The sequence below is a fragment of the Chelonoidis abingdonii genome, chromosome 1, assembly GCF_003597395.2.
Source record: "Chelonoidis abingdonii isolate Lonesome George chromosome 1, CheloAbing_2.0, whole genome shotgun sequence".
In the NCBI taxonomy this organism is placed as follows: domain Eukaryota; kingdom Metazoa; phylum Chordata; order Testudines; family Testudinidae; genus Chelonoidis; species Chelonoidis abingdonii.
This window is the reverse complement of record NC_133769.1, coordinates 214,175,451-214,202,049: the sequence shown is the minus strand read 5'-3', so window position 1 is coordinate 214,202,049 and position 26,599 is coordinate 214,175,451. Positions and strand designations below refer to the sequence as shown.

Genomic DNA, 26,599 nt, shown 5'->3' with positions numbered 1-26,599 from the left:
TTTGCAGCTCACTAATTAAATGATCACAGTTCTATTCTTACTAAAAAAGGGGATTTTTAAAAAATTTTACCCTTAGCTTAGCAAGAGACAGTTATATGTAATTTTTCTTACTTTGTTTCTTACCTATAATTAAAGGGATATCAACTTTAAATGTATGCATAGGCTTGACAGAATTTCTATTTAATTTTTATAGTTTTGACAAATATCAATGTTCTTAATATTTTTATTTTTATCAAAATTTTCACAGTTGTAGGAAATTATGGTGGAGGGTCAGGCAATAATTTAGTAAGAGTAGATGTGATTCAAAAAGTTAAAATTTTATACCAGTTAAAACACAAATAGTTAATATCACATCAAAATATACAAAATAAATATCTTTAAATCATATCTTAAGTTCTCAAGCAGCATTTTTCTTACTTTGCCTATCCAGTTTGCTGCTTATTGGTGGAAATATTTTTCATCTGTTTGTGTGTGCACAGCAAAATAGACATTTACCAACATTTACCAATAAAAATCCAGTTCTTCTTAGCCTATATATGCACTTTGAAACACGTGAGCTAAAAGTAGTTTCAGGTACTATACCTGTCTCTGGATGCCCCTACCAATTTGTGTTTTTAGACTTGCATTTTCCCCTCTCCAAAATATTTTTCTGTTCTGTTGCTGTGCCAAAGTCCTGCTCAGCAGGAGAAACTGAGTGACTGTACAAAGAAACCAGTGGGACTGACTAGACACTGTGTGGTCAAACACTCTATACAGAAAAATATAATCTGATGTGTTACTTATAAAAAGAAATGCACCTATTGCTATAACTGAGTAGCTATTAAGATTGAGACCAACTGTTTTAACAGATGATTTTTCTAAGTGCTCTAAAATCTATGTACATACTTGGTTTGTTTTGAAATTTGCAGTGCCTCATGAGTGTCCAGGGTAGGATTAGTGGTTGAAATTTGAGCAAGAGGTTCATAGTAACGCATCTGCTAATCTGCTTCAACTAATCCCGCCACCATTCAGTACAGCTACCCATAACACATTGAACACAGCTGGAGTGCACGCAGATAAGTGCTGCGATTCAGATCTGCAGTGCAACACAAACTGTAACATATGCTTTTAGTCATTCTTCACGTCTGCTTACTGTGGTACCATCTTCACTGATTCACTCAAAGTGGCTGTTAGCTTCAGGGGATGGAGTTGAGTTTTCTGTGATAAATATTTATTTTTGTAAACCCTTTTATCCTTTTTTTTGGAGTATCAATCACCTGGTGAAGGGGTGCGGTTAGAGAAGGAGCTCATGTTGAAGCTTAATACAAACCTATTGTACTTTGAACATATTAGACTGTTTTAAAAATAATCTACCATTTTGAATTAGCACTTAAGAGGAAGTAATTTCAACTGTTATCTTTGATAGTCAAAGCAGTGACTTTAAATACATAGGTTTATATAATAAAGAATGGCTTCTTATTTTAGAGTGTCAAACTGTTGTAATCAAATGTCTAACAAAACTTTTTATGCTAGAATGTTTTGCAAACCATGTAAAATTGCCGGACAAACACATTTGTATTTCTCTCTCCTCCCGCCCTTCCCTCCCCTTATCATATCTGTAGGTACGAGTGCGAGGAATCCTTTACAACTCTGAATGTAGATATTAGAAATCACCAAAACCTGCTTGACTCTTTGGAACAATATGTCAAAGGAGACTTATTGGAAGGTGCAAATGCATATCATTGTGAAAAATGCAACAAAAAGGTAATGATCCTTTTTGTGATTTATTTTTGTTCAAGTTTGTTACTGGTTTAACAGAGTTTAAGCTTGTTTTTAGCATAATATATTTAAATTAGATGATTTTTTAGCACATAGATAACTTATCAGTCCGTGGTTGGGTGGGGCAGTTTCACTGTGAATATTTCTTAGAAACAATCATTCATTTAAATAAAAGACTTTAGAATTTGTGCCAGGAATCCAGATCTCAGATGACCAACCTGCTTCTCTCCTATACCTAAAGTTACTGCAGCCCTCTTTTTTAGTGGTGAAATTTTTTTGAAAGTGTGTATCTGCTTATGGAAAAGTGGATTGGTAAGCAGACCTTTCAGAAGTAACTTGGAAATTTGTTTGAAATGTATAACAGATCAGATGATATCATGGTGATGTAGGCTGTAGAGAACTGCTACTGTTTTAATAGTTAACAATAATTCAATGAGATGTTAAGGATGATATTTTACTTCCAAGGCCATTGCACGCTCATTTTATTACGTTTGAAATGCTGTTTACATTATGTTGTTTGCTTTGCAGCCAAGATTATATTGTTGCTGAAGTTTGAGTATATTATTGATAAACATTTACAATATTTATTAAATGGCTTTTTCATCATTAGACCTTAGAGTGTTGAATGATGATGAAAATTTGAGAATCAATATCGGTTAATACACTGTTATGTTTTTTTAGGTTGATACAGTGAAACGCTTGTTGATTAAGAAGTTGCCTCCAGTTCTTGCTATCCAGTTAAAACGATTTGACTATGACTGGGAAAGGGAATGTGCAATCAAGTTCAATGATTATTTTGAATTTCCACGGGAGCTGGACATGGAGCCTTATACGGTGGCAGGTGTAGCTAAATTGGAAGGAGATGATGTAAATCCTGAAAATCAGTTGATACAAAATGAACAGCCAGAAAATGAGCACTCTGGGAGCACGAAATACAGGCTCGCTGGTGTACTCGTACACAGTGGTCAGGCCAGTGGTGGACATTATTACTCTTACATTATCCAGAGAAATGGTGGAGATGGTGAGAAAAATCGATGGTATAAATTTGATGATGGAGATGTAACAGAGTGTAAAATGGATGATGATGAAGAAATGAAAAATCAGTGTTTTGGTGGAGAGTACATGGGGGAGGTGTTTGATCATATGATGAAGCGCATGTCCTACAGACGCCAGAAGAGGTGGTGGAATGCTTACATTCTTTTTTATGAACGTATGGACACAATGGATAAAGACAATGAACTGATAAAATATATTTCAGAACTAGCTATGACCACTAAACCCCACCAGATTAAAATGCCATCAGCCATTGAGCGAAGTGTACGGAAACAGAATGTGCAATTCATGCATAACCGTATGCAGTACAGTCTAGAATATTTCCAGTTTATAAAGAAATTGCTTACTTGTAATAGCATCTACTTAAATCCTCCTCCAGGTTAGTATTTGAAAACTTATAATATATTGTTCTTATAAAAAAAATTAGTCTCTGTTGCCAGGAAATATTTTTTGATCATTGTCTAGAATTCTTGAGTCCTAGCAAAAGTTAGTTTATTGTGTTTTGGTTTGAACATCTTTTTTTTTTCTAATGGGTACTGCTTTTCTTTAAGGTTACCTGCACCGTTAGAATAATTTTTCTGATTTTCATTTTTAAAAGGATTTATTAAGTTATTTTTTGTCTATTATGTTAAACTGTTTTTAAAAAATTACTAAACTTAAATAATTCTTATGGATACCAGATTTATTAAATTTCTAGAATACTGTTCCATTTTTTTCCTGCCGTCCGTTTCTTGAAGTCTTACTTGTTTGTTGAAGTTATGTACCTTTCGTTTAAGTGTTTGTTAGTAAAGGCAGAAGTAATTAGCAGCAACTGCTTTGGTTGATTAACTCCCATCACTCAGCTGTTACCTAACCAAATTTTCAAGGTTTGATCTAATTTTTCAGAAGTGACTAATATCTCAGGTTGGGCACAAAGAATTACCTGAAAGCAGCCTATTGTTTTTCAGAGAATGGAACCTGAGCACTTGCTTTTTAAGGTATCTCAAGTTAACCCATAATTACTGTTCGCTTTTGAAAGATAAGACCTTAATCAGTAATCAGAGGCTCTGGGCATTATGTTAGATTTTGTTTTGACCACGTTTGTGCTACCAAACAAGAACATTAGTTAGTCATTTTGCCAATTGTAGGTAAAATTGTTTATTTTGTCTACACTTGAGTTTTTTCATTTTTCTTTAGGACAAGATCACCTGTTGCCTGAAGCAGAAGAAATAACTATGATTAGTATTCAGCTAGCTGCTAGATTTCTCTTCACCACCGGATTTCACACAAAGAAAATAGTCCGTGGCCCTGCTAGTGATTGGTATATTTGTCTTTAACAATGACTCTACCATTTTGACAGTTTGGTTTCCCTTAATGAAATTCAAGTTGTGTAAAAATAGTGGTAAACCTGTTTGAGGTGTTCATTCCATGTCTCTTTCAAATGTGTTTGTGGAGATGAGAGCTAAATCTGGATGGGAAAGTACAGGGGAGTTACTGAGCCCTAAATAGAAGTGAGAGCTAGCTTCCTTTTGATGTGTATGATGATTGTGCAGGAATAAGCTATACCATAGTAAAGATTGTGTTACAGAATTCAGGTTTAACCCAAAACATGGAATATAATCTCTGAGCACTGTTTGAATTTCTCATGGTGGTTTGATGAAAAATGACCTGGTGCAGAGAATTGCAAGTTTACAGTCATCACTTCTGGCAGTTTTTCGCTGGATTGTCTGTTTTCTTTGTTATCCCTTTTGCAAGAAATCTAATACACACATCACCTCCCATTTTAAAAATACATTAGCTGAGAGTTTATGCAACTTCACTGCCTAAACCAGGGGTCGGTAACCTATGGAATGCGTGCCAAAGACGGCACGTGAGCCAATTTTTAATGGCACACTGTGGAGCCTGCTGGGACTCCAGCATGCCACTAAAAATCCCACCCAGCCCAGCTCGCTCTCCTCTGCCCTCCACTTCCCCTGTGGGGGCAGGGAGCAGAAGCATAGCCGTGCGCACGGTGTGGGCAAATAACCCCTCTCTCCTGGCATGGCAACCGCGGGGTCCGCGCTTCCGGGACAGAGCGCTGCCTGAGTGCAGCAAGCTGCCGGCCCCTCCCCTGGAGCCCTGCTGCCATGCACAGTGCTCTCGGGGTTGGGGCTGTGCGCTCTCGAGGGCAGCGTTTGGCTCCGCGGGGAGGCAGACACGCTCCCCACTCAACCGGAGGGGCGGGGCGGGGCGCTCCCGCGGAGCAGCGTATCTAGCTCTGGGTGGATCCTCATGGTAAGGGGTCCAGGGCTGGGGGGGTTGGATAAGGGGTGGGGACAGTTCAGGACAGGAGCAAGGGGGGTTGATGGGGGACCCGGGGAGCATTAGGGCGGGGTGGATGGGGCATGGGAGTCCCAGGTTTTGAGGAGAGAGGTCAGGACATGGAGCAAAGGAAGGGTCTTGGTAAGTTAGGTGGGGTTGCGAGGGTGTAGGGACAAGGAGCTGGGGGTTGGATGAGTGGAGTTCTGGGGTCCTGTCAGGAGCAAGGTGTGGAAGAGGGTTAAGGCAGGCAGGGAGTGGGGGGTGGATGGGTGCAGAGTTCTGGGGTCCTGTCTAGGGGTGGGGAGTAGTTGGATAAGGCACGAAGAGCCCGGGGGGTCTGGCTTGGGAATGGTGATGGTGGATAAGGATCGGGCAGCAGGGGACAGGTAGGAGGTAGAGTACATCTGGGGACAGAAAGGGAAGGCTTAGGATGGGGTGGGGGCCTGGGCAGGGGTCCCAAGGAGGGGTAGTCAGGGGGAATAAGACTGCAGGTTGAGAGTTTTTTAGGAGGGCAGTCACTCAGCACTCTCCCCTGAGCACCTGACCTCCCCCACGATCTCCGAGCACCGATACCCCTGCACAACTCTCCCTGCCTGAGCGCTATAACCTCCCTTAGACAGGACATTACACCCCTCTGCTGACTCCTTCATTCCCCCCCCCCCCCCACCCGCAACCTTATTCCTGACTCTGGCACTCCCACCCATACCCAGCTCCCCCTCTGCCCCCAGCCTTCTGGGTCCTGGCCGCCAGCCCCGCACAGCCCGCTGCTGGTCTGGGGTTCTGGCTGATGGACCCTTGCAAGCCGGGGTCCTGGCTGCAGGCCCCACTCAGCCCGCTCCCAGCCTAGGTGAACAGAACCTCAGACCAGCAGCAGGCTGAGCGGGCTGGCAGCATAAGACCAACATTTTAATTTCATTTTAAATTAAGGTTCTTAAACATTTTGAAAACCCTGTTTAATTTTACAATACAACACTAGTTTAGTTATATAATACATAGACTTAGAGAGAGAGACCTTCTAAAAAACGTTAGAATGTATTACCGGCACGTGAAACCTTAAATTAGAGTGAATAAATGAAGACTCAGCACACTGCTTCTGAAAGGTTGCCGACCCCTGGCCTAAACCAAGAGCCCAGATCTGAAACATGAGAAACCCATCTGAGGCTCTGTACCGTACTGCCTTTCAGAAAGGCTAACCCACACTGGTTTAGTCAATCTCTAACCACCATGAATCACACTCTTCTTCCAGATCTGGGAATAGAATTCCAGTACTCAGTTGCTGGCTAGTAAATACATCTCTACCCCAATATAAAGCTGTCCTTGGGAGCCAAAAACTCTTACCGCATTATAGGTGAAACCATGTTATATCGAACTTGCTTTGATCCACTGGAGTGAGCAGCCCCGCCTCCTCAGAGCACTGCTTTACTGTGTTATATCCGAATTTGTGTTATATTAGGTCACGTTATATCGAGGTAGAGGTATAGTTGTTTAACACACTGGGAAGGCGTTAAACCCGCCTCCAGTGACTGGTCTAGAAAGGAACTAGCATTTACTCCTGTAGCTCAAGTAGTAAGGGTCTAAGCTAGGAATCTGATGATCAAAAAGTTCTCATAACCTACTGCTGATCGGGGGGGGGCAGGGAGTGTAGTACAACTGCATGTGATTCACACAATCAGAAGACCTTTCTAAAGCAGGTTTTGTACTTAAAAACTACAATAAACTGTAAATTATGGTGTGAATCACCAAAATACACATTTCATATTTGTCTTGACCCACTGGTACTTGTGTAATCCAATGATCAGTTATGCTTCCCCCTCTGTGCCTGATCCACAGAGGAATGGAGTCTGTTGTGACTCTCAGCTTGGGAGCCTACATTAGTGTGCAAATTTGATGAAGCTGGGGCACATATTGCTTTTTGGCATGTGTTGGAGATGGAAATGCAAGCCTTCTGGCTTAATATTTAACTCTTAATTGCAGTACTTTCATTTAAAATAATTTGTATGAAAGAAAACTACAGTATGTTCCTTTTTACTGTTTAGTGAACAAAACAGTTAAGACAGCTCTAGTCAGGGTAAGTAATCACATTCTCTGTGGAGATGTGAACAGATGATCAAAAAGACCTATGTTTGAGGAAAAAGCAGATTGCTGTACAATTTCTAAAGGAATGGGTGGTTCAGGACAGCAAATGGAAGACATTTATGCTGTAGAAAATGAGTGTTGCATCTTGTAAATATCTGTTAAAGTTATTATTTTAATGCTGATGTTACATTACAACTGTGATAGTATCTTCTCTGTTTCAGGTATGATGCATTATGCATCCTCCTTCGTCACAGCAAGAATGTACGCTTTTGGTTTGCACACAATGTCCTTTTTAATGTTTCAAACCGCTTCTCTGAGTATCTTTTGGAATGCCCTAGTGCAGAAGTGAGGGGTGCATTTGCAAAGCTTATAGTATTTATTGCACATTTTTCATTGCAAGATGGACCATGTCCTTCACCTTTTGCCTCTCCTGGACCATCTAGTCAGGTATTTACACAGTTTTCAGTCTAAACACCTACTTATTTGTTTTGCATCTTGTTTAAATGTTCATTTGGAACAAGTGTCAGCATCAAAGCTGCAAACTCTGCACAATTGTTTATAAACAAATTTTTTTTATAATTTCTTAGAAATCTTCTGGTTTTAATAGAGATGAGCCTCAGATTTTTCATTCAGACTCCTGCAACACTAGAGGCAGCAAAAATCATGATTTCAATATAATTCAAAAGAAAAAGGTTCACTACTTTTTTATCTGATCAGTCTGGATGCATAAAACTAATGTAGTTATTACAATTCCAAAAACAGGCCTTCACTCCATCAGATTAATAACTACAGAATTAAGTATCAAAGCAGTGACAGAAGTAAGTTAGGAAGTAGGGGTTGTAGATCTTTCTGGAAATCGTTGCAGACACGTTTTGTGTGTCCCTATCATTAATGTGGGAATGTCCTCTGATTCTGAACTCCGCTACCAGATACTGAGTGCAGAACCATTCTCCAGAACCACTTACAGTTCTTCACTTAGTGGTTTCCTGCTCTTAGTTTTGAGAACTGCTGTATATGGCCCCCCACTATGTGATGTCAGCCAAAGTCTGCAGCAAGGACCTTCAGAATCAAAAGCACAGGCTTGGCTCTTTTCTGTAGCCCAGTGTCTCCCACAATTCAGATATAGGATATTCCCCATCTGGTCTGCAGTTTCTGGAGGCATTTCAAAGCTGTAGCACAGCCCGTGCTAGCCATGCCTGCTTCTCTGGCCTTCTGTGTTCTGCCAGAATGTCTGCCTCCACTTCGGCAGTCATGTGGTGGTTCACTTTGCTCCTGACTTTTGTCAGCTTATTATTGTATCTGTTTTTTTCATGTATTAGGGATTAAGGTTTCTATTTTCTCCCTTTCCTAGATCAGCTCTTTAGTTGGCTTTTAGTCAGCCACTCAAAGCCAGCACAGTAGTGTCCCTTGGTGCCTGGTGCCCCTGCATGGCAGAGCTACCAAGGTAAATCCAAGTAATGTGCTATTTGTGAGGCTGCTTTTACGGGCTCTTTGGAGGGTCTGTTATGCCCTGCATTTTCTTAATCAACCAACTTTGCACTGCTAGAGCACGGGTCTCTGAATTGGACACGCACGTTAGGTCCTTTTGCCCCAAGAAGCTACAATTCCAACATAGAAAAGCCTGATCTGGCAACACAGAGAGGGAGAGATTCCAAGGTTGAGGAGAACTTTATCTGGCCAGCCCAGGGGGTAAATCCTGGGGCAGAACAGGACCGGAAGGAAAAAACCCTTAAGAATCTACAGATTTGCACTCCCCCTGGACCCAAAATGAGGTATAAGTTCTCTGTTCCTCTTCTTCCCAGTTTGAATTGGAGAACTCCAGCGTTGAAATCCCATCCCCTTGGCAGAGGGAGTGGGACTCCACAGGGAAGGACACCAAGGGAGACACATGACATGACATCAAGATTGGTGCTGCTGGTGACACGCCAGGCACAGATGGACCCTGCTGTCAGGTCCATGTCTTCAACTCAGTCGGTACAAGTCTCTCAGCACCGACACCTGGCTTCTTTCTGCTCTTCTTACCTGCCGTCAGGCATACCCCCCCTCAGACCCACAGCCTCCCTGGTTTTGGGCAGTTGTGGTACTAACCACTGGGCCCCTTCCCATCAAAGTGGCTGTACTGGGATCCTTGGCAGGTCCAAAGGTAACAGGCCTCCATCTCTACTGTGGCCTACCAGTAGCCAGGGAAGTACCCTCCTTCAACTGCTGCTTCAAGGGCCTCTGAATCCCCTGAGCAGGCAAGGGAGGAACTAGAGGCCCAAGTTGAGGAGGAAATCACTTCTCAAGCCCACTTATCATTGTTCTCATCTGATATGAGACGATGATGCCCCCTCCACCATCCATGGCTGATAACTTTAAACTACTCCAAGACTTGGCACAGAGGGTGGCAGGAGCACTATAAATACTTCTGCAAGGGGTGACTGAGTCACACCAGAAGCTGGTGGACATTTTAAATTCTTCCACCTCTTCCAGAGTGGCCCTTCCTATTAACGAGACTCTGGGCAGGGTCCAATAGATAATATGGCAGACTCTCACATCTATTCAATCAACTTGCAAGTGGGCAGGCAAGAAATATTATGTGCCAGCGAAAGACACAGGAATTTGTTTTCACACCCACCTCCCAATTCGATCATTGTGGATGCTGTTATTTCTAAGGGACGCCAAAATCAGTTTAAGTCCACCCCTTATGATGGTAACTGGAAGCGCCTGGACCTTTTTTGCAGGAACTCCTCGGCCACCCTCCAGTTCCTAGTAGCGAACTGTCATGCCTTGTTGGCTAACTATGACCATCAAAACTATGCCAAGTTTGATCTCTACTGCTATTATGGTGAGACAGTCTTTGTGGCTTCATCTGTCTGGCTTCCCAAATGAGGTCCAATTGACTGTGGAGGACCATGATTTTGAAGGGATGAAGCTATTTGCAGAGATGACCCATGCCTCCCTTAACTCATTAAAAGATTCCAGGGCCACCCTACAATCCCTCAGGATCTATACTCCTGTATACAAAAGAAAATGTAGTCATCAGCCTCCATTCAAGCTCCACTCATCACAATATTCGGCTCAGTATTCACAGAGATCATATGAACCTGAAAACAAGAAGCCCAGGTTCCCTAGACAGAAGATGTCAGGATCTTGGCAAACTTCCTCTCAACCCTCCACCTTGAAAAGACAGTTTTGACAGGTTGGTTGAGATGTTTATAGAACACACTTCTCACCACTCCATCACTCTGGAAAGTTCCACCATCCCTTTGGGGAACATCTCCCTCCATTCTGCAGCACCTGGGAATGGATAACCTCCGACCAATTGGTACTGGAGATCATCTGGGCTGTATAATCCATCCATTTCTTCTCCCTCCCCGCTTCCAAACACCCTTCACTGTCCCTCTTCAGTGAGCTAGTGCCCATACATCTAAGGGGTAGAGGTTTCTATTCTCATTACTTTCTAATACTGAAGAAAAAAGAGGGTTGGAGACCCATAGTGGACCTCTGAGCCCTCAACAAATTTATCAAGGCTCAGAAGTTCAGGATGTTCACATTATCAAAGATCTTTCCAATGTTAGAAAAAAGAGAGTGGTTCTTGGCCCTCAACCTCCAAGATGCTTACTGCCACATTTCGATCATACCAGATCATACCTAACCTCCTATCGCAGAACAGGAGGCAGACTCTCCATTCCGTCCTGTGGATTCTGCGGCTCAAAGCATGGCTCCTTCATGGTTCCGGACATAGACATCTTGCTCTGAGGAGGCACAGGAGGAAAGGAACAGCTCATTGTACCCATCTACAAAAATAGAAGAGATTTCTGATCTGATGCTAGTCCAAAACTGAGACTCCTAATACAGCCACCTTACCAGTAGTCCTGGGCTACCTGTTGACTCTCAAGAAATACAGACTCTCTTAGTTTGCAGAAGTTCATCTAGTAGCAATTGCACCTTTCCACCAGTAGATAGAAGGATACTCAATCTTCTCCCATCTGACTACAAAGAGGTTTCTCAGAGGCAAACCTTCCCACAATCCAGACTTCCCAGTTCTCAATGGGATCTCAACCTAGTGCTAGAAGGACTGACTAGATTGCCATTTGAACCTATGGCCATTTGTTCATTGACTCACTTTTCCATCTAGACGACGTTTCTGATCGCCATCAACTCTGCAAGAAGAATAGGGGAGATAACGACTCTGATGGCGCATACCCCTTTCACGGTGTTCTTTCCTGACAGTCATGCTCAGATTGTATCCAGAGTTCACTCCCAAGGTAACTTCCACGTTTCGCATGAATCAGCTTATTCAGCTTCCAGCCTTTTATTCCAAACGTCATCAGGATAAAAGGGAAGCCATCTTCCATATGCTTGACATGAGGAGAGCCTTGGCTTTCTATATGGACAGACAAGAGTTTTCAGAAAATCTGACTCTTCCTCTCCATTACAGATGGGTCAAAAGGTACAACAATTTCAGCTCAAGGACTCTAAGTGGGTCCCAAGGTGTATTAAACTCTGTTACAGTTGTGTAATGTAACAACACAACTTCAGTACGCAGGTACTCTACAAGGTCAGTCTCCTCGTTTGTCATTTTATCCCTATATCCTAAAACTGCAGAGTAGCTATGTGGGCATCTGCACACACCTTGGAAGAACATTATGCTATCCTGGAGGATTCAGCTCCAGATACCAAATTTGGTGCCCCACAGCTATATCATCTATATCGAACTCAGCTCCGAAGTCCCAGCCTCTAGTGGTGGGCACTGCTCAGGAGTCACCGTGGAGTACCCATAAAGACACTACTCAAAGACGATATTACTCACCTTGTGCAGTAATGATGGTTCTACGAGATGTGTGTCTCTGGGTACTCCACGACCCATCCTCATCCGCTCTACTTAGGAGTTCTAGTAGTTGACTAGACTCTGTGATAGAGAAGGAACTGAGGGGAGGGTTCGCCTATGCGTGCTAATTAGCCCCATGGCAGGTGGGAAGCAGTGCATGTGCTGGCTGAACTGACACTGCTACCAAAGTTCTCTGATCAGCTGCTCAGGGACACAAACACACCGACAGCGTAGCACCCATAGCGGGACACATTTCAAAGAACTATCATTACTGCATAAGGTGAGTAACTTCATCTCCTGGACATAGGATCAATAGAAACTGTTCCCTTAGAAAAAAATTCTTAGAATTGTGCTCCATTTTCTTCATTGCCCAGAAGCGAACAGGGTCAACCATTCTAGATCTCAAGCAGCTTAACAGATGAAGAAAACGAGATTCCAGGTGGAGACTATAGATTCAGTGGTAACATCTGTCTCAAGGGACTTCTGTGGACCTGGTAAATGCATATCTCCATAGTCCTATATGACATGCACTGTAGTCTACTGAGATTTGCTTAGTCCTTGCCTTGAAGAGTTTTCAATCTATCTTTTTGTTCTGTTTGTACAGTGCCTAGTACAATCGGTCCTGATACATGACTGTGGTCCATACATGCTACAGTTCTACAGATAACTAAGTTAGCCTTAGTGCATCAGTTGTTATTGTCTTTTTAGCTGGAAGTCTTCGAATCTGCTAAATACCTTGATGTTTTTTGAGGGCAGATTTCCATCAGTTTAATATCAAGCGATTCAGACTCTGTTGAGGAAAGATGTCCTCAAATGTAGATGTCTGCCAGAGATTAGCTTGTAGGGGCATCTCATTCTGTCTCCTCATTTATGCCGTGTTAGGTACCAAAGTACCTGAACCATTATAATTGCTGTAGTGCTTATTTAAGACTCCAGTCCTGCAGCACTTACCCATGTATGTGATTTTAAGCATATGAGTCATTCCATTAAGCTCATTAGGGCTATTCACAAGTGTTTCCAGGATTGGAACCCAAGTGTCAATCTGTCTGTCAGTGTGTATGTTCTGTTCCGGGATGGCCAACCTGTGGTTCCAGAGCTGCATGCGGCTCTTCAGAGGTTAATGTGTGGCTCCTTGCATAGGCATCAATTCCAGGGCTGGAGCTATAGGTGCCAACTTTCAATATGTTTGGGGTGGGGGGCAAGGAATGCTCACTGCTCAACCCCTGGCTCTGCCACATACCCTGCCCCTACTTCATCCCTTTCCCCAAAGGCCCTCGCTCCTTCCTGCTCCCTTCCCTGAACCTGCCATACCCTGGCTCCTCCCGTTCCCCCAGAGCCTCCTGCAGCATGCGGAAAAATCAGCGGGGCTGCTGGCAGGCATGGGGGAGCTGATGCAGGGCTGCTGATGTATTACTTTGGCAATGTATATAGGTAAATTCTGGCTCCTTCTCAGGCGCAGGTTGGCCACCCCTGTTCTATTCCAAGTCAGTCTGGGGTTTCAGAACCTTTTACATTTACTTGACTAATTTCCTTAACCATAAGCATGGACAAATTTTAAAGAAGTCTTTTTTCCAGGCTACCAATGGCCACTCACCTATTTCACTTGGCACTTAAGGTATGTCATTCTGTCTTGTGCCGTTTATTTTACCTGTGGTCTGCAGGCTTTTGGTAATCTTAAGGTCTTCAGTAAAGCAGACATCTAATGTCACCTACACTTTTCTGTAGCTTTCTCTCAGGAATCTATTTAAAGGAAAACTGGAAAGACTCACTTAGATCTCTTTTGACTCTGCTCCACATAATGCCAGAATGCTTCAAGAGTTACTCTTTTGTCTGACTAGAACAATGGATGTCATCTTCTGAGTCCAAGAGATTTTGACACCTAGCTCTGATGTTGATGTGATTATGGAGCAAGATTCTTGAAGTTTAAGGCCAGAAGGGACCATTAGATGATCTAATTAGGCTTCCTGTATATCACAAGCTGTTAAATTTCACCCAGATACCCTTGTATTGAGCCCACTAACTTGTTTGACTAAAGCATAATTTGTGGAGTGTCTTCTTTTTATGCCTCAAATTCAATTACAAAATTAGATTAGTAGCCACCACAGTCACTCTTGGCTCCACAGATCAGAGTTTATTTCTAACGTGCTAGGTCTCTGCTTTGACAGAACTTCCAGTCTTTAATCCAAGATACTGACCAAGTTTAAGGTGGTCAGAGCCACATCTGGATTGTGAGGTGTTAACTTTTTTTTATTTTGGTCATGGCCTGCCACAGAATAGCACTTTTTAGAAGTCCTGAGAGTGCTGCTTCAGCTTTGGGTCTTTTCTCTTACTTGTTCTGACCATGAGTCACAAGCAGAGTGAATAATGCAGTTATGACCAGAGGAGCACTCAATAGAGTCTAGAGAACATTTCTTAAAACTGTAATCAATGCAAATATAAATGGTTTTTAATTACTGATTGGAGCTGTTCTTCTGGTGAAGTCTAGTTAATTGGTGTCTCAAGAAGTCTCATTGTTCAGTTTGTCTCAGTGTAGACAGACAGTTGTCCAAGTGAGAAGGCATGAATACATCCATTGCATTTATTTGGTAGTCTTACCTCACAGTGTCTGGAGAATCCATTATGGATTTAAATCCACTGCCTGTGGGTGGAAATCCTAGCTGATGATGGCTAGTGAAAGTCAACACTGAGTTAGTAACAGGTTGGATAGATTTATTAATTCCTTAGTGTAGGGTACAGAGCTGACTTTATGAAATATGCTGAGGTACAGCTACTGCTTAGGGAAGCTATTACTTGACACTGAAGTCATAGAAGGAAGCAGAAGACCATGTTTTCCAGCTGTTTGAGCTCAGAATTGGGAGTCTGAAACTTGTTTTTGTTTTGTTTTGTTTTTTTTGGAGCTTGAGGCTTTGCCACCCACTCGGATTTTGGACAAATCACTTTTCTCTTGCTTCACTTTCCTCTCTTCAAAATATGAGTACCATTTACCTAAATTCATGACAGAGATGCTGAGGATTGACAGTGTTTGTGAAGTGACTTGAAGATGTATAACATGATATATAAAGGCTAAACATTCATCCAACTATCATCCAGTCTTGCAACTCACCATTATAGGAAAATGAATCAAGAAGGTGGTGGATGGGAACTGTTTGAACCAATCTCTAGATGAAGACTAGTGCCCTAGAACATTCCAGGACTGCCCTGAATGATCTTGAGGCTTGCTCTTTTGTCATGATAGAGAAAGAACCACAAACTGTGAGGACTTACTATTGGCAGTTCTTTGCAATGAAGCAAGGTTTGGCCTTTCAGTACTATAAAATGAAATCCTATCTTCTGGATTGGATGACAACTGTTTCCACCATCTGTTTAATTTTGTATATTAGGCAAGGTAGGTGAGAGAATATCTTTTACTGATCAACTTCTGTTGGTAAGAGAGGCAAGCTTTTGAGTTACACAGAGCTCTTTCTCAGGTAGATTTGAAAGCTTGTGTCTCTCACGTACCAGAAGACGAGTTCAGTATACCTCTAAATCTTCTCTCACCAGCAGAAGTAGGTCTAATGAAAGCTATTACCTCGCCCACCTCGTCTTCCTAATATCCTGGGACCAGCACGGTTACAACACTGCATACAACAATGAAAAATATCTAATTTTGTGTAGGTACACACACACAATTCATTAAAGGGGTGAGAAGCTTTGGGGGTCCTTTTTAGCTCATCATTGAGCCTGCATAATCAGGATGCATCACTGACAAACACCATGTTCTACCTCCAGCTTTCTAGGAAAATTCACCTCTTCCTTCCAGATGAGGATGTGGCCACAGTGATGCAGAGATTTGTCATCTCCAGGTTGAATTATTCACTGTGTCAGAAACTGACTATGTAAACAATTCAAAGACTCCAATTTGCACAGAATGCAGTTGCCCTCTCCTCCATGAGATAAGTTGCCATAAGTACAGCACTCCTGTACTTTACTCCCTCCACTGGCTCCTGCTCCTTCTCATGCCAGTTCAAGGCCTTGGTCCTGATTAGGAATGCCACTAAGGGATCATATCCCAGCTATATTAGAGACCATGTCACCCATTTCTGACCTGTCAAGACAGATAAACTCTTGGACATTGAAAATCACAAAGCCTAGAAGGAAGCATATCAGAGCTGGAGTTAAGCTGTTGGTGGTTGAGGTGACCCAGCCAGTGAACAAACTTATATAGAAGACGGGTCTAATCAGTAGTGTGACTACGTGTAAGGAATGCTGCAAATCCTTTGATAAGTCTTTTCTGCCACAGTCAGGACCGGCTCTAGGCACCAGCAAAGCAAGCACGTGGGTGGGGCAGTACAATTCCAGAGGCAGCATTCTGGCCATTCTTTTTTTTTTTTTTTTTTTTTTTTTTTTCCTTGGGCACTGGCATTCTCAGAGCTTGGGGTGGCAAATTTTTTGCTTGGGGCTGCAAAAAACCTAGAGCCGGCCCTGGTCACAGTCAAACCCTGGTCACCCTATCCCCCTCCTCCCCACAAAAAAGCCTCAGTAAAATTGGGGGAGGGAGGAGGAAACATTTGCAGATTTGACACCATCAGCTTAGGATTAAACAAAGACTGTGAATGGCTAGCCTACTGCAAAAGCAGCTTCTCCTTCCTTGGTGTTCACACCTCAACTGCTAGAAGAGGGCCTCATCCTCCCTGACTGAACTAACCTCATTATCTCCAGACTGATTCTGGCCGGCATATTTATACCTGCCTCTGGAAATTTCCATTACACGCATCTGACGAAGTGGGTATTCACCCACGAAAGCTTATGCTCCAGTACATCTGTTAGTCCATAAGATGCCACAGGACTCTCTTGCTTTTTACACACTCAGATAGTGTTTCCCATAACCAGAGAAAGGGAGAAGAGCCAAAGACTTAATGAAGTTCACAAGGGTACCTCACTTTTATCAGCTATGATTGTGTGATGTGCTCAGGTAGTATAGTGATGAGTACCAGTGCTAAATCTGGAGAGGTTTTTCAGTATGTTAGTATATGAACTTTTACTTAATATTAAAATTGTTAACTCTTAATTTTTCCTCCAGGGAATTAAGTGATATCCTTTAATTCTTTACATTGGAGGCTGTTTACTCTTGCAAGGAATATCAATTATTTTTATTGCATTATTTAAGATGATTGGTCACATTCTAAATATACAGGTCACTTATTTTAAATACATACCTGGATTTATTCTCTTATAGTTCAGCTCTGTCTTAAGTTCTTAACTTCTGTAGAAGATCAAAATACATGCAAGCAGTTGTTTTTCCCTTAAGTCTGTTTATCATAGAATATCGCTTGGCCATCCTCCTTCCTCACTAGTTATGAATGGGTTTTTCTTATAATTATACATTTTTGATTAAAAAAAATTAACTATTATTTGGGCACTTGTCTTTTCTAATGTATGTACTGCATCTTAATAGGAAAGCAGTGAATATTTTTCTTCGAGTGTTGTGGAGCATTCTTATTTCTCTCACTTGAGACCCAGTAATTGAAGCTGTCTTAGAATTTCATAGGCCTGGTTTTTTTTTACTATTCCACTTTAAAGGGGCTTAATCTTATACTAGTTTGCTGCATGAAAAATGACACCTAAATAGGCTGACAGTGTAATCAGGTATTGAGCTCCTATGTATGGATTTACTGAATAGAAACTGTTCAGGAACTGCCATTAATATTAAAACTTCTTTGTTTTGCAGGCCTATGATAACTTAAGTTTGAGTGATCACTTGCTGAGAGCAGTACTAAACCTTCTTAGAAGGGAAGTGTCTGAGCATGGGCGCCATTTGCAACAGTATTTCAATCTGTTTGTGATGTATGCCAACCTAGGTAAGTAGTTCATGGAATATCCTTAATGGTATTGCTGTAAGGCACTCTATTTTTACATATAAGATAGCTCAGTGGTTTGAGCATTGGCCTGCTAACCCAGGGTTGTGAGTTCAATCCTTGAGGGGGCCATTTGGGAATTGGTCCTACTTTGAGCAGCGGGTTGGACTAGATGATCTCCTGAGGTCCCTTCCAACCCTAATAATCTATGATTCTAACCATGTTGACTCAAGTAATGAGATGACCAGGATCAATAAAAAATTGCAAGCCAATTGTGGGGGTGGTAATACTTTTAAGAATATTAGGTACTTAGGTAGCACTTCCAACCGAGTATTTCAAAACATTTCTGACAGTGGGTGTATGAAACTTCACAACACTTTTGTGAAATAATGTCCCATTTTACAGTTGAGTAAAGTGAGGCATAGAGAGGCTAAATGGTTTGCCCAAAGACTCAATGGACCGTGCATGATTGGTGAGGTCTAGTAGTCAAAGATTGGGACTATAAACTTCTAATACCAGGTCAGCAGAAGACTTGCTAACCTTGAGTAAGTCAGTTAACCTCTGATTCCTCTGTCCTAAAATGGTGATAGTAGTAGTGTTTTTACAAATAGCCCCCTGCCAAATTGCTCCAGGTGCTGAACATCAGATCACAATTTTAAATTACATTAAAAACTTTAGTACATACCTTAGAGATGGGGGAGAGAAGTTAATTAGTTTGTACAGTGTTTAGACAGTGTAAAGTGTTTTATATAAAGACTAAGCATTGTGATGAGTCTCACAATATGTTGCTGTGGTCTTGTTATAATGAGACAAGCAGTTATGCTCAGGCAAAAATCAGCTTAGCAAATCAGTTACTTGGAGGGGTATTCTAACTACATCATGTAATCAGTTCAGAGAGCCAAGTTTAAGAATTGGACTTAATCTTCTGTTTCTCAAGACTGCAAGGCTTGTTTATTTTCAAATCTAGCTATTGATTTTTGTGGCAATGTTTGCCTACAGTGGCTTTTTATTTTTACTGTATTGAATATGTGTGGCTGTTTACTCATTAAATAATGTAAGTTTAATCATTTTCTAATGACTGATGTTGATGCATTATGGTGCTATTCATTATTATTCTTGACATGCTGTTTTCTGATTGGCTTGAGTGCTTACCTATTTTGTGCTTCAGTCAGCACAGTTTATCCATTGGTGACATTTTTAGTTGTTTTATTGTGATTTGATTGATTAAGCTTGTCCACAACTGGATAATTTTTTTCATTTAAAATGTCAGTTTTTTGTGGTCAGCAATCTGAATGACTGATAATTTTATATGTTATCATGAAGCATAAAGGTACTGTAAGGCATGTTTTCGCTGCAGTAGTGATCTACAGCTTAGATCACTTTGGATTCTGATTCTCTCCCAGTCTGATACAAGTGGGCTTTACCTTTCTTCCTGCAAAGTATTGGAGACAGTTGAGACTCATAATGAACATACAACTTGTGGAACTCATTGCCAGGGGATGTTGTGAAGGCCAAAAGTATTTACCAAAAAAAAAAAAAAAAATGTTCATGTAGGATATGTCCATCAATGGCTATTAGCCAAGATAGGGATGTAATCCCATGCTCTGGGTATCCCTGAGCCTCTGACTTCCAGATGCTGGGACTGGACAATTAGAATGGATCACTTGATAATCATCCTATTGTATTCATTCCCTTTGAAGCATGAGGCAGTGGCCTCCATCGGAAGACAGGATAGTGTGCTGGATGGACAATTGGTCTGATGCTGTATGGCCATTCTTATGTTCTTAGCGACTGATCTCTAATTACGTGATCACTAATGAGCACCATTGTGGAAATGTTTTTGTTCACAATTCTGATATGTGCAGTTTTCAGCTAAACCCTAGTAAGAATCTAGTCTAGCTTTTTCCCCCTGCCCCCATCTCCCTCTCAGAAGGCATGTATAACTGAGAGCATGAATAAGAACCAGCAATGGAAAATTGACTTTTTCAAATTTTTCAGAATTTTTTACCAAAAAATCCAACTATATAAGAACAGTAACAATTAAGCTTATAAAAACATATTGTTGTCAGTACTATCCATGAGATGTAATTTTTTTTGTTCCTCTGAAGGTGTAGCAGAAAAGACACAACTTCTGAAACTAAGTGTACCTGCAACGTTCATGCTTGTGGCTCTGGATGAAGGCCCAGGCCCTCCAATCAAATATCAGTATGCTGAACTGGGAAAATTGTACACTGTAGTGTCACAGCTAATCCGTTGTTGCAATGTGTCATCACGTATGCAGTCTTCTATCAATGGTATAGTGAATTTTACAATTTTTTTTAAAATGAATTGAAAACATTGGTTATAAGTTAGTAAATTATTAGTATATGTGGTGGTTTACTATTAAATGTACTTATTGGCGCAATAGTCTTAGGGGGTTTGTTATGTTATATTTAGCAGTTTCTGACATTTTGCAGTAAAGATTTTCCTGATTCTGCAGTGGCCAAATCCTATGTTGATATACGTATCCCACTGAAACTACAAATCATTCTCCATTAAGCCTGTTTAGGCCTTTTAAAAGAACACAATTAGGAAGGTGTAGAGAACCTATTAATATCAAACCTATTGCAATTAGATGTTTTTGTTTTTATAAAGACTGGGCTAAATTCTTCTCATTAAAATGAATGAAGTTGAACTGACATACCTGATGAAAATTTAACTAAAACTTAACCCTGCTGAGCCAGTGCCCCAGGAAAAGCCCAAGATCCTGCAGCCTGGGGCAATGGCCAGAAGGAGCCGAGCCAAGCCCTGCATGTGCCAGAGCCTTGCACAGCGCTGGCACAGGGAAGCCTCTGCACCTCTCAGCTAAGCTCTGGAGTGGTGGGAGGGAAGTGATTTCCATCCTGTTCCCGTCTCAAATCTGTCCGCTCCACAGCATCCCCCTTAGCAGGGGCTTAGCACCCTCTTCATTCCCTTCCTCCCCACGTCCTGGGTCCTGCCCCATGGAGTGTGGGGCTGCTCTGTCCCCTAGACACCCTACCCTGATGAGTCACCTCTCTAGCCAGGTTCCATGAAGCCCCCCACAGTCAGGTTCCCTGGGCCCTGGTGCACAATTCATCCTTGGGGCTTAACCCTTTCCTGCCCGCGCTGTAGCCGGGGGACAGGAGGCAGCTGTTAGCTGCCTTATGAGACACTGCAGGCAGAGAAGAGACAAGCTGCTTCCAGCAGTGGTAGGGAGTAAGGGATGAGCTCTGCAAATACTCTGGCCAAGTCTCTCACCTGTGGCTGGAAGCAGCTCCTGTCCCTTCCCTCTCACACAGTGCCGAAAAGCTGCTGCTGGCCACATGCTGGTGTAAATCCTGGCAGAAATTGACTGCCACCCCAAGTTTCTTTGGGAAGGTGCAGTGGCAGTTACCGAGAGAGGCAGGTCCGTCCCAGGGGCCCAGCCAGGCATGGAGAGCAGAGAGTGCTGGGCAGGGTGGGGGACACTCACACACACACTCTCTCTCTCTCTCTCTCTCTCTCTCTCTCTCTCCCCATGTGAACCCTAAATCCTTAAAGATAAGAATGTATTATTCAGAACTTTTTTAACAGGGGCTCAGTCAACTTGATGTTAATTTGAATGTGTACTGCATAACTCTGATTGCTATCGAACTCGCTTGAATAAGAGTAATTTTGTCAGGTGTCCCTTACTCAGCACAGGGATATATGGCCACCCTAAGTATAATCCAACTACAACTAAAACCAAAACACCAGGAGCAAAGAAACATTTTTCTCTGTACAAAACAAGTCCACAAAACTAAATCCCCCAACCTCAGTTCCTGCACCGCCTCTTATCTTCCTCACCAATGACGACCTCCCTCCAAAAAAAATCTGTATGCATCTGAACCACCGCATACATCCTTATCTCAATTGTCAGTTGGATTTTACAGCATGCTCTAAAATTAAACAGATTTGGGTTTATTTTAGACAAGTGGGACAATGAGTATATTCTAAAGTTGAAGGGCCTTCACTGAGGACACTCTGCAAACAAGTCATTCACTTATATACCAGAGGAGCTCCAGTGCTTTCAGTGACCTCAACTGTGGTAATGTCCCACAAAACAAGTAGTTCACTCAGGTCACACAACTCCCCTGCCTCAGTGTTAGAGAATCTAGCTCTTTATACCAGAGAATTTTTCACAGAGGGGATAGTTTATTATAAGTTCAGTATCTTATTTTAACTCTTTCCATTGACTATACCATGTGTCTTTCATTTGTTAGTCCCAGAGTTTAAATATGTTTGTTTATATTAAAAAGTACTTAAGTACTGTTTCATCAGTGTTAATTGTTTGTTCCAGGTAATCTCCCACTTTCAAACCCTTATGGTGATCCTAATTTGTCGCAACCTATAATGGCACTTCAGCAGAACGTGGCAGACATTTTGTTTGTACGAACTAGCTATGTGAAGAAAATTATTGAAGACTGCAGCAACTCAGAAGAGACCATCAAATTGCTTCGTTTCTGTTGTTGGGAAAATCCTCAGTTCTCTTCCACTGTCCTAAGTGAACTTCTCTGGCAGGTAAAATTAAAATAAAAATCAGGGAAGCAGATGGGATAAGTTTGGGCATATGTAAGTGTAAAAATGTGCCATATAGGGAGAGGTGATATCCGTGTGAGAAATTGTATTGATATGCGATAAATAAACTTCTCTTTGGATGCCTTCTGCTAGGATTTTCTCTTAGGGTTTAATATTGAAGTACTATAGAATTCCCCCAGATCCTAAAAATTAGGAGCCCCAAGGGCAATGATAACAGGATATAGCACAACCAAATCAAACTGGCCTTTGTGTGTCACCATCCACAAACTGACTAGTTCCCTCCTAGACACAGTCAGCAAAGGAGCTGCAGTTTCATTGATTGTCTTCAAATATCCTTTTTTGTCTCCAGTCCGTAGGTTGCAAAACTTCAGTGTATCTGCTAGGCCTTCTGCTGAGAAGGTCACATTTTACCACCCAGTAGAAGTTTTTTTGTTTTACTTTTGGATGTCCCTTATTTGAAGTTGGACTAGTTTTTATTACCTGTAACATTTATGTTCATATAGGTTGGAATGTCCAGTGGTATCTTAAAAAATAACATTGACATTAATATTACTGCTTTTTGCAGCTATTTGCAGTTTACTTTTTCTTTTGGGATAACCTTTATGTGGCTTATTCTCCAGAAACAAGAATTGTAATAAAGTATTTTCTTGTTGTTCTGCTTCTCTGAAGCTATGTTTTTCACACGGGATTTTTCATTCACTCACTTTCCTCCCCTCAGATTTTGGGTGTCTCATTTTTTGAGGGTTTTTTCCCCTTAGTTTCATTTTTTTAGTCAGTTTCTTTCCTTTTTAAATCTCACTGCTGGTCTTGTCTCCTCAGAAGATTCACGTGCACATACAACTGAGGTAACTGGCTGGAATGCTGAAATGTCACTATTTATATCTTGTAATAGAGGGGAGGTTATGTGCAACATAAAATAAGGGTCCTGGTTCATGTTCTTTGCACTGCTTGCTACCACCACCCCAAGGAATCAAAATTCCCAAGAGCTGAGGGAGTTTTGCCAAACTCAGCCTGGGGAAGCAAAGGCCCCAGTGTGACAATAGTGTATGAGAGAGATCACCAGAGAAGCAGAACTGAGTATTCAGAACATGAATATTGCACCCATTTCAAACTCATGCCCCAGTTACCTTTATTACATCATGTATTAAGAAACCTTTTTTTTGAGACATAATTTTCACTTCATTTTCACTTTTTAAGGTTGCATATTCATACACCTATGAACTTCGACCTTATTTGGATCTGCTTTTGCAAATTCTATTAATTGAGGACTCTTGGCAGACCCACAGGTTAGTATTCTTTTTTTTTCCATTTTACAGTAAAATTCCATCTTTTCATAATTTGGGACTCCCCTGTTGAACAGTTTCTCTTTCCAACTAAATGGTTCTGCTGATTAAGAGAAATGGACTTAAAAAATCTGAAAAGACTTAAACTCTGCTAATCAAAACACAAGCTCAAAACTTATATTCAGCTTACTTCATTTTTAGCCCTACTTTTAAAATTAGGTAACTTGTGTATTTAAAACTTGAGCTTAGAATTTCACTTTTTTCACAACTGGCAGAAAGCTGTTTAGCCACTTAACACCAACTGAATGCATCCCTCTAAAAGTGGAACCTTTACTAATATTCCAGTTAAGCAGCAGTCATTGGTACTCAGTGTCATTAGGCTAGACTGCTTCTTTGGAAATATTCTAGTAAAGTGACTGTTCCATTTAAGAGGAGTATATACTGTGGTAATAGTGGTGTTATTGGTCAGGACATATTCCCATGTGGATAGGACTATTACCTTTGACGTATGAAGTTGGGAGAGTTGCGGTGTTCAAAGACAGTAAACATTCTCCATTAGTTCACGTTTTAATAGACTATTGTCTCTTTTGAGAGTGTCAGGTGTTCATACCAGTTTGAAACACAATTCTCACCAATTGAGAGAACAAGGACTTTTTTAAATGTCCATTAAAATGCTCAATTATTTTTCTTTGCAACTTTATAAATATTGACTTCTTTTTTTCTGGTAGCCTCAATCAAAAGCACTGTACAAACCTGAAAGAAGGGACTGTTCATGCCTCAGAGCTTTCTATCTGAAACAAAACACACACACACAGTGTCATGGAAGAGGGGTACAACTTGCAATAAATGTGGTCTAGGTGGTAGCTGGCCATGTTTTGAAATACAGCCACTGCTTGATAGCTTGTGTGTGGAAATACATTAATAGTTAGATTTTAGTAAATCGTTTCAAACAGTGTTACAATGAAAACTGACTGCAGTGATTGAAAATATGTGAGGGGACCCTTAAGTCATTCCCTTTAGAGTTGGATTGGACTTTTTAGTTCAGCTGCTACCTGGACATATCCCTGAAGACCTTCTCTGAGAAGACAGTGGTGTAGCTTGCTGTTTTAAATTTGTTTATTTACAAGTCTTGATTTACATGTTGAGAGAAAGTTGTTCCCTACAAACCTTCCAGGATATGTCTACAATACAGAGGGGAGCCTGGCTCCCAATCCGGGTAGGCAGAGTTTTGCTAGCTCAGTTCGAGCTAGTGCACTAAATATAAGCATGAACGTTTTGGCACCAATGCAGGCCTGGGCTAGCCACCTGAGCTTGGACCCAGAGTGTAGCATGGGCTTGAGAGCCTGAGCTGTCACCCCAGTCACATCATCCATGTTGCTATTTTTAGTGTGCTAGCTTGAGCCAAGCTATTATGAATCTGTCTACCCAGACTAGGAGGCTTGCTCCCAGCTTCAGTGTAAACATTCCCTAGATTCTGAACCCCTGTATAGTGTGGTCAACACTTGCATATCCAACTCAGCTAGATATATAAAGTTCACGTAGTCTTCAGCTTAAGAAATGCTCTTGGAGATGGAAACAATTTAATAAGACACAACATGAGACCTGTGCAAAAGTGCTGGGTAGGTTTGGGATTCTGAATAGTGTTACTGCTTTTCATATGTCTAACTACTGGATTTTCAGCATTTGAAATAAGAGTTAAACTAGGACTTTTCAGGTATGCACACTGTGGATCTCACTGTACATGTGCATGCACCTCAAGCATGTTATATCGGAGTGTTTTGAGTAGCAGTGTCCACTGGGTCTGTACCATCTCATGCTCCTTTATGAGGGTATATGGGGTGGAGTAATCACAGCCATCTCCCACTTCCTTCTTATCGCCCATGGGCACCCCACTACTTATTAGTGTTTGTTGCCATTCAGTTTCACTGACCTACTTGAAGAATTTATTTTTCTTTCTCTCCACTAAGAAGTGGACTGCTTTCAATTGAACCGCTTCAAAAAAAACAAGACAGCCTTCCTGTGCAGAGGGTTTAGGCACTTTGCACCAACTGCCACACCTCAAGGCAAACTAAAAATCCCCCAGCTTTGAGTTCTACCTATCCTGTGATGGTCTTATTCCACTCACCACTGGGCACAGCCACTACCAGTTTTGCCTTGAGGAAAACCACATACCATACCAGTGCTTTGCTACTGTGGAGGCTAGGGATTAAAGCTCAACCACTAACATGGCTCAGGCATGTTACCAGCCAGAACATTCTCAGTCTTGCAGGTGCTGTCATGGGCACTGTTGGTAGAACCCTGAGGTATATACTGGCAAGAGTCTACATCTCCACCCAAAATGTCTTCTGTGTAGAGATTGGCACTGGCACCTCTGCTACCAAGATTACTCCATGTTTCGGCACTGCCACTTGAAGAGATGTGCTCCTTATCACCTTCACCTCATTTTTTCTCGGTGTTCAGCAGAGATCTATCTATCGTGATTGCAAGCATTAGGCATTCCTAAGGAGGTGCAATGCACAATAAAGGAGCTGTCTATCAAGGGAATAGAGCTCTTTGGTAGTCAAACAGATGGTGTTCTACTCACTAAAGGACCCTTGGGCCACATTGCAGTCTTTAGGGATATACACAAGCCCCATCACAACTGAGAGGACACCCTCTTGCTCCTAAAGTAGGCAACCTGAAAACACTCTCAGAAAAATGCCCCAGTACTCCAGGGGCATTTACACTATCCTTCTCTGCAATGCACGCTGCACCTGCTCTGAGGTAGCAAGTTTGACAGAAGTGTTGAGAGCCACTCCAAAGCCTGTCTAGAGCCAATCATTACTTCAGCAAGCCAACTTTGCCTCATTCCAATAGGCCTGATCTGCAATTGCAATAGACAGATGGGTGCTAAACATCATTGCCCGCTGTCCCATCCACTTCCAGTTCTTTCCCCCTGCCTACCC

General features: G+C 41.8%; 1 protein-coding gene across 4 annotated transcripts in view; it reads left to right on the top strand.

Moving 5' to 3' along the window:
• USP9X (ubiquitin specific peptidase 9 X-linked) overlaps nucleotides 1-26,599 on the top strand; it is a 211,555-nt gene that overhangs the window by 175,912 nt on the left and 9,044 nt on the right. For all 4 annotated transcript variants that reach the window (XM_032795781.2, XM_032795782.2, XM_032795784.2 and 1 more), the window contains 8 exons: nucleotides 1,602-1,743; nucleotides 2,440-3,190; nucleotides 3,988-4,111; nucleotides 7,389-7,614; nucleotides 17,688-17,817; nucleotides 19,923-20,108; nucleotides 22,133-22,353; nucleotides 23,569-23,657. In XM_032795781.2, the coding sequence (XP_032651672.1) occupies nucleotides 1,602-1,743; nucleotides 2,440-3,190; nucleotides 3,988-4,111; nucleotides 7,389-7,614; nucleotides 17,688-17,817; nucleotides 19,923-20,108; nucleotides 22,133-22,353; nucleotides 23,569-23,657 (1,869 nt within the window). The remainder of the gene's footprint in view (nucleotides 1-1,601; nucleotides 1,744-2,439; nucleotides 3,191-3,987; nucleotides 4,112-7,388; nucleotides 7,615-17,687; nucleotides 17,818-19,922; nucleotides 20,109-22,132; nucleotides 22,354-23,568; nucleotides 23,658-26,599) is intronic.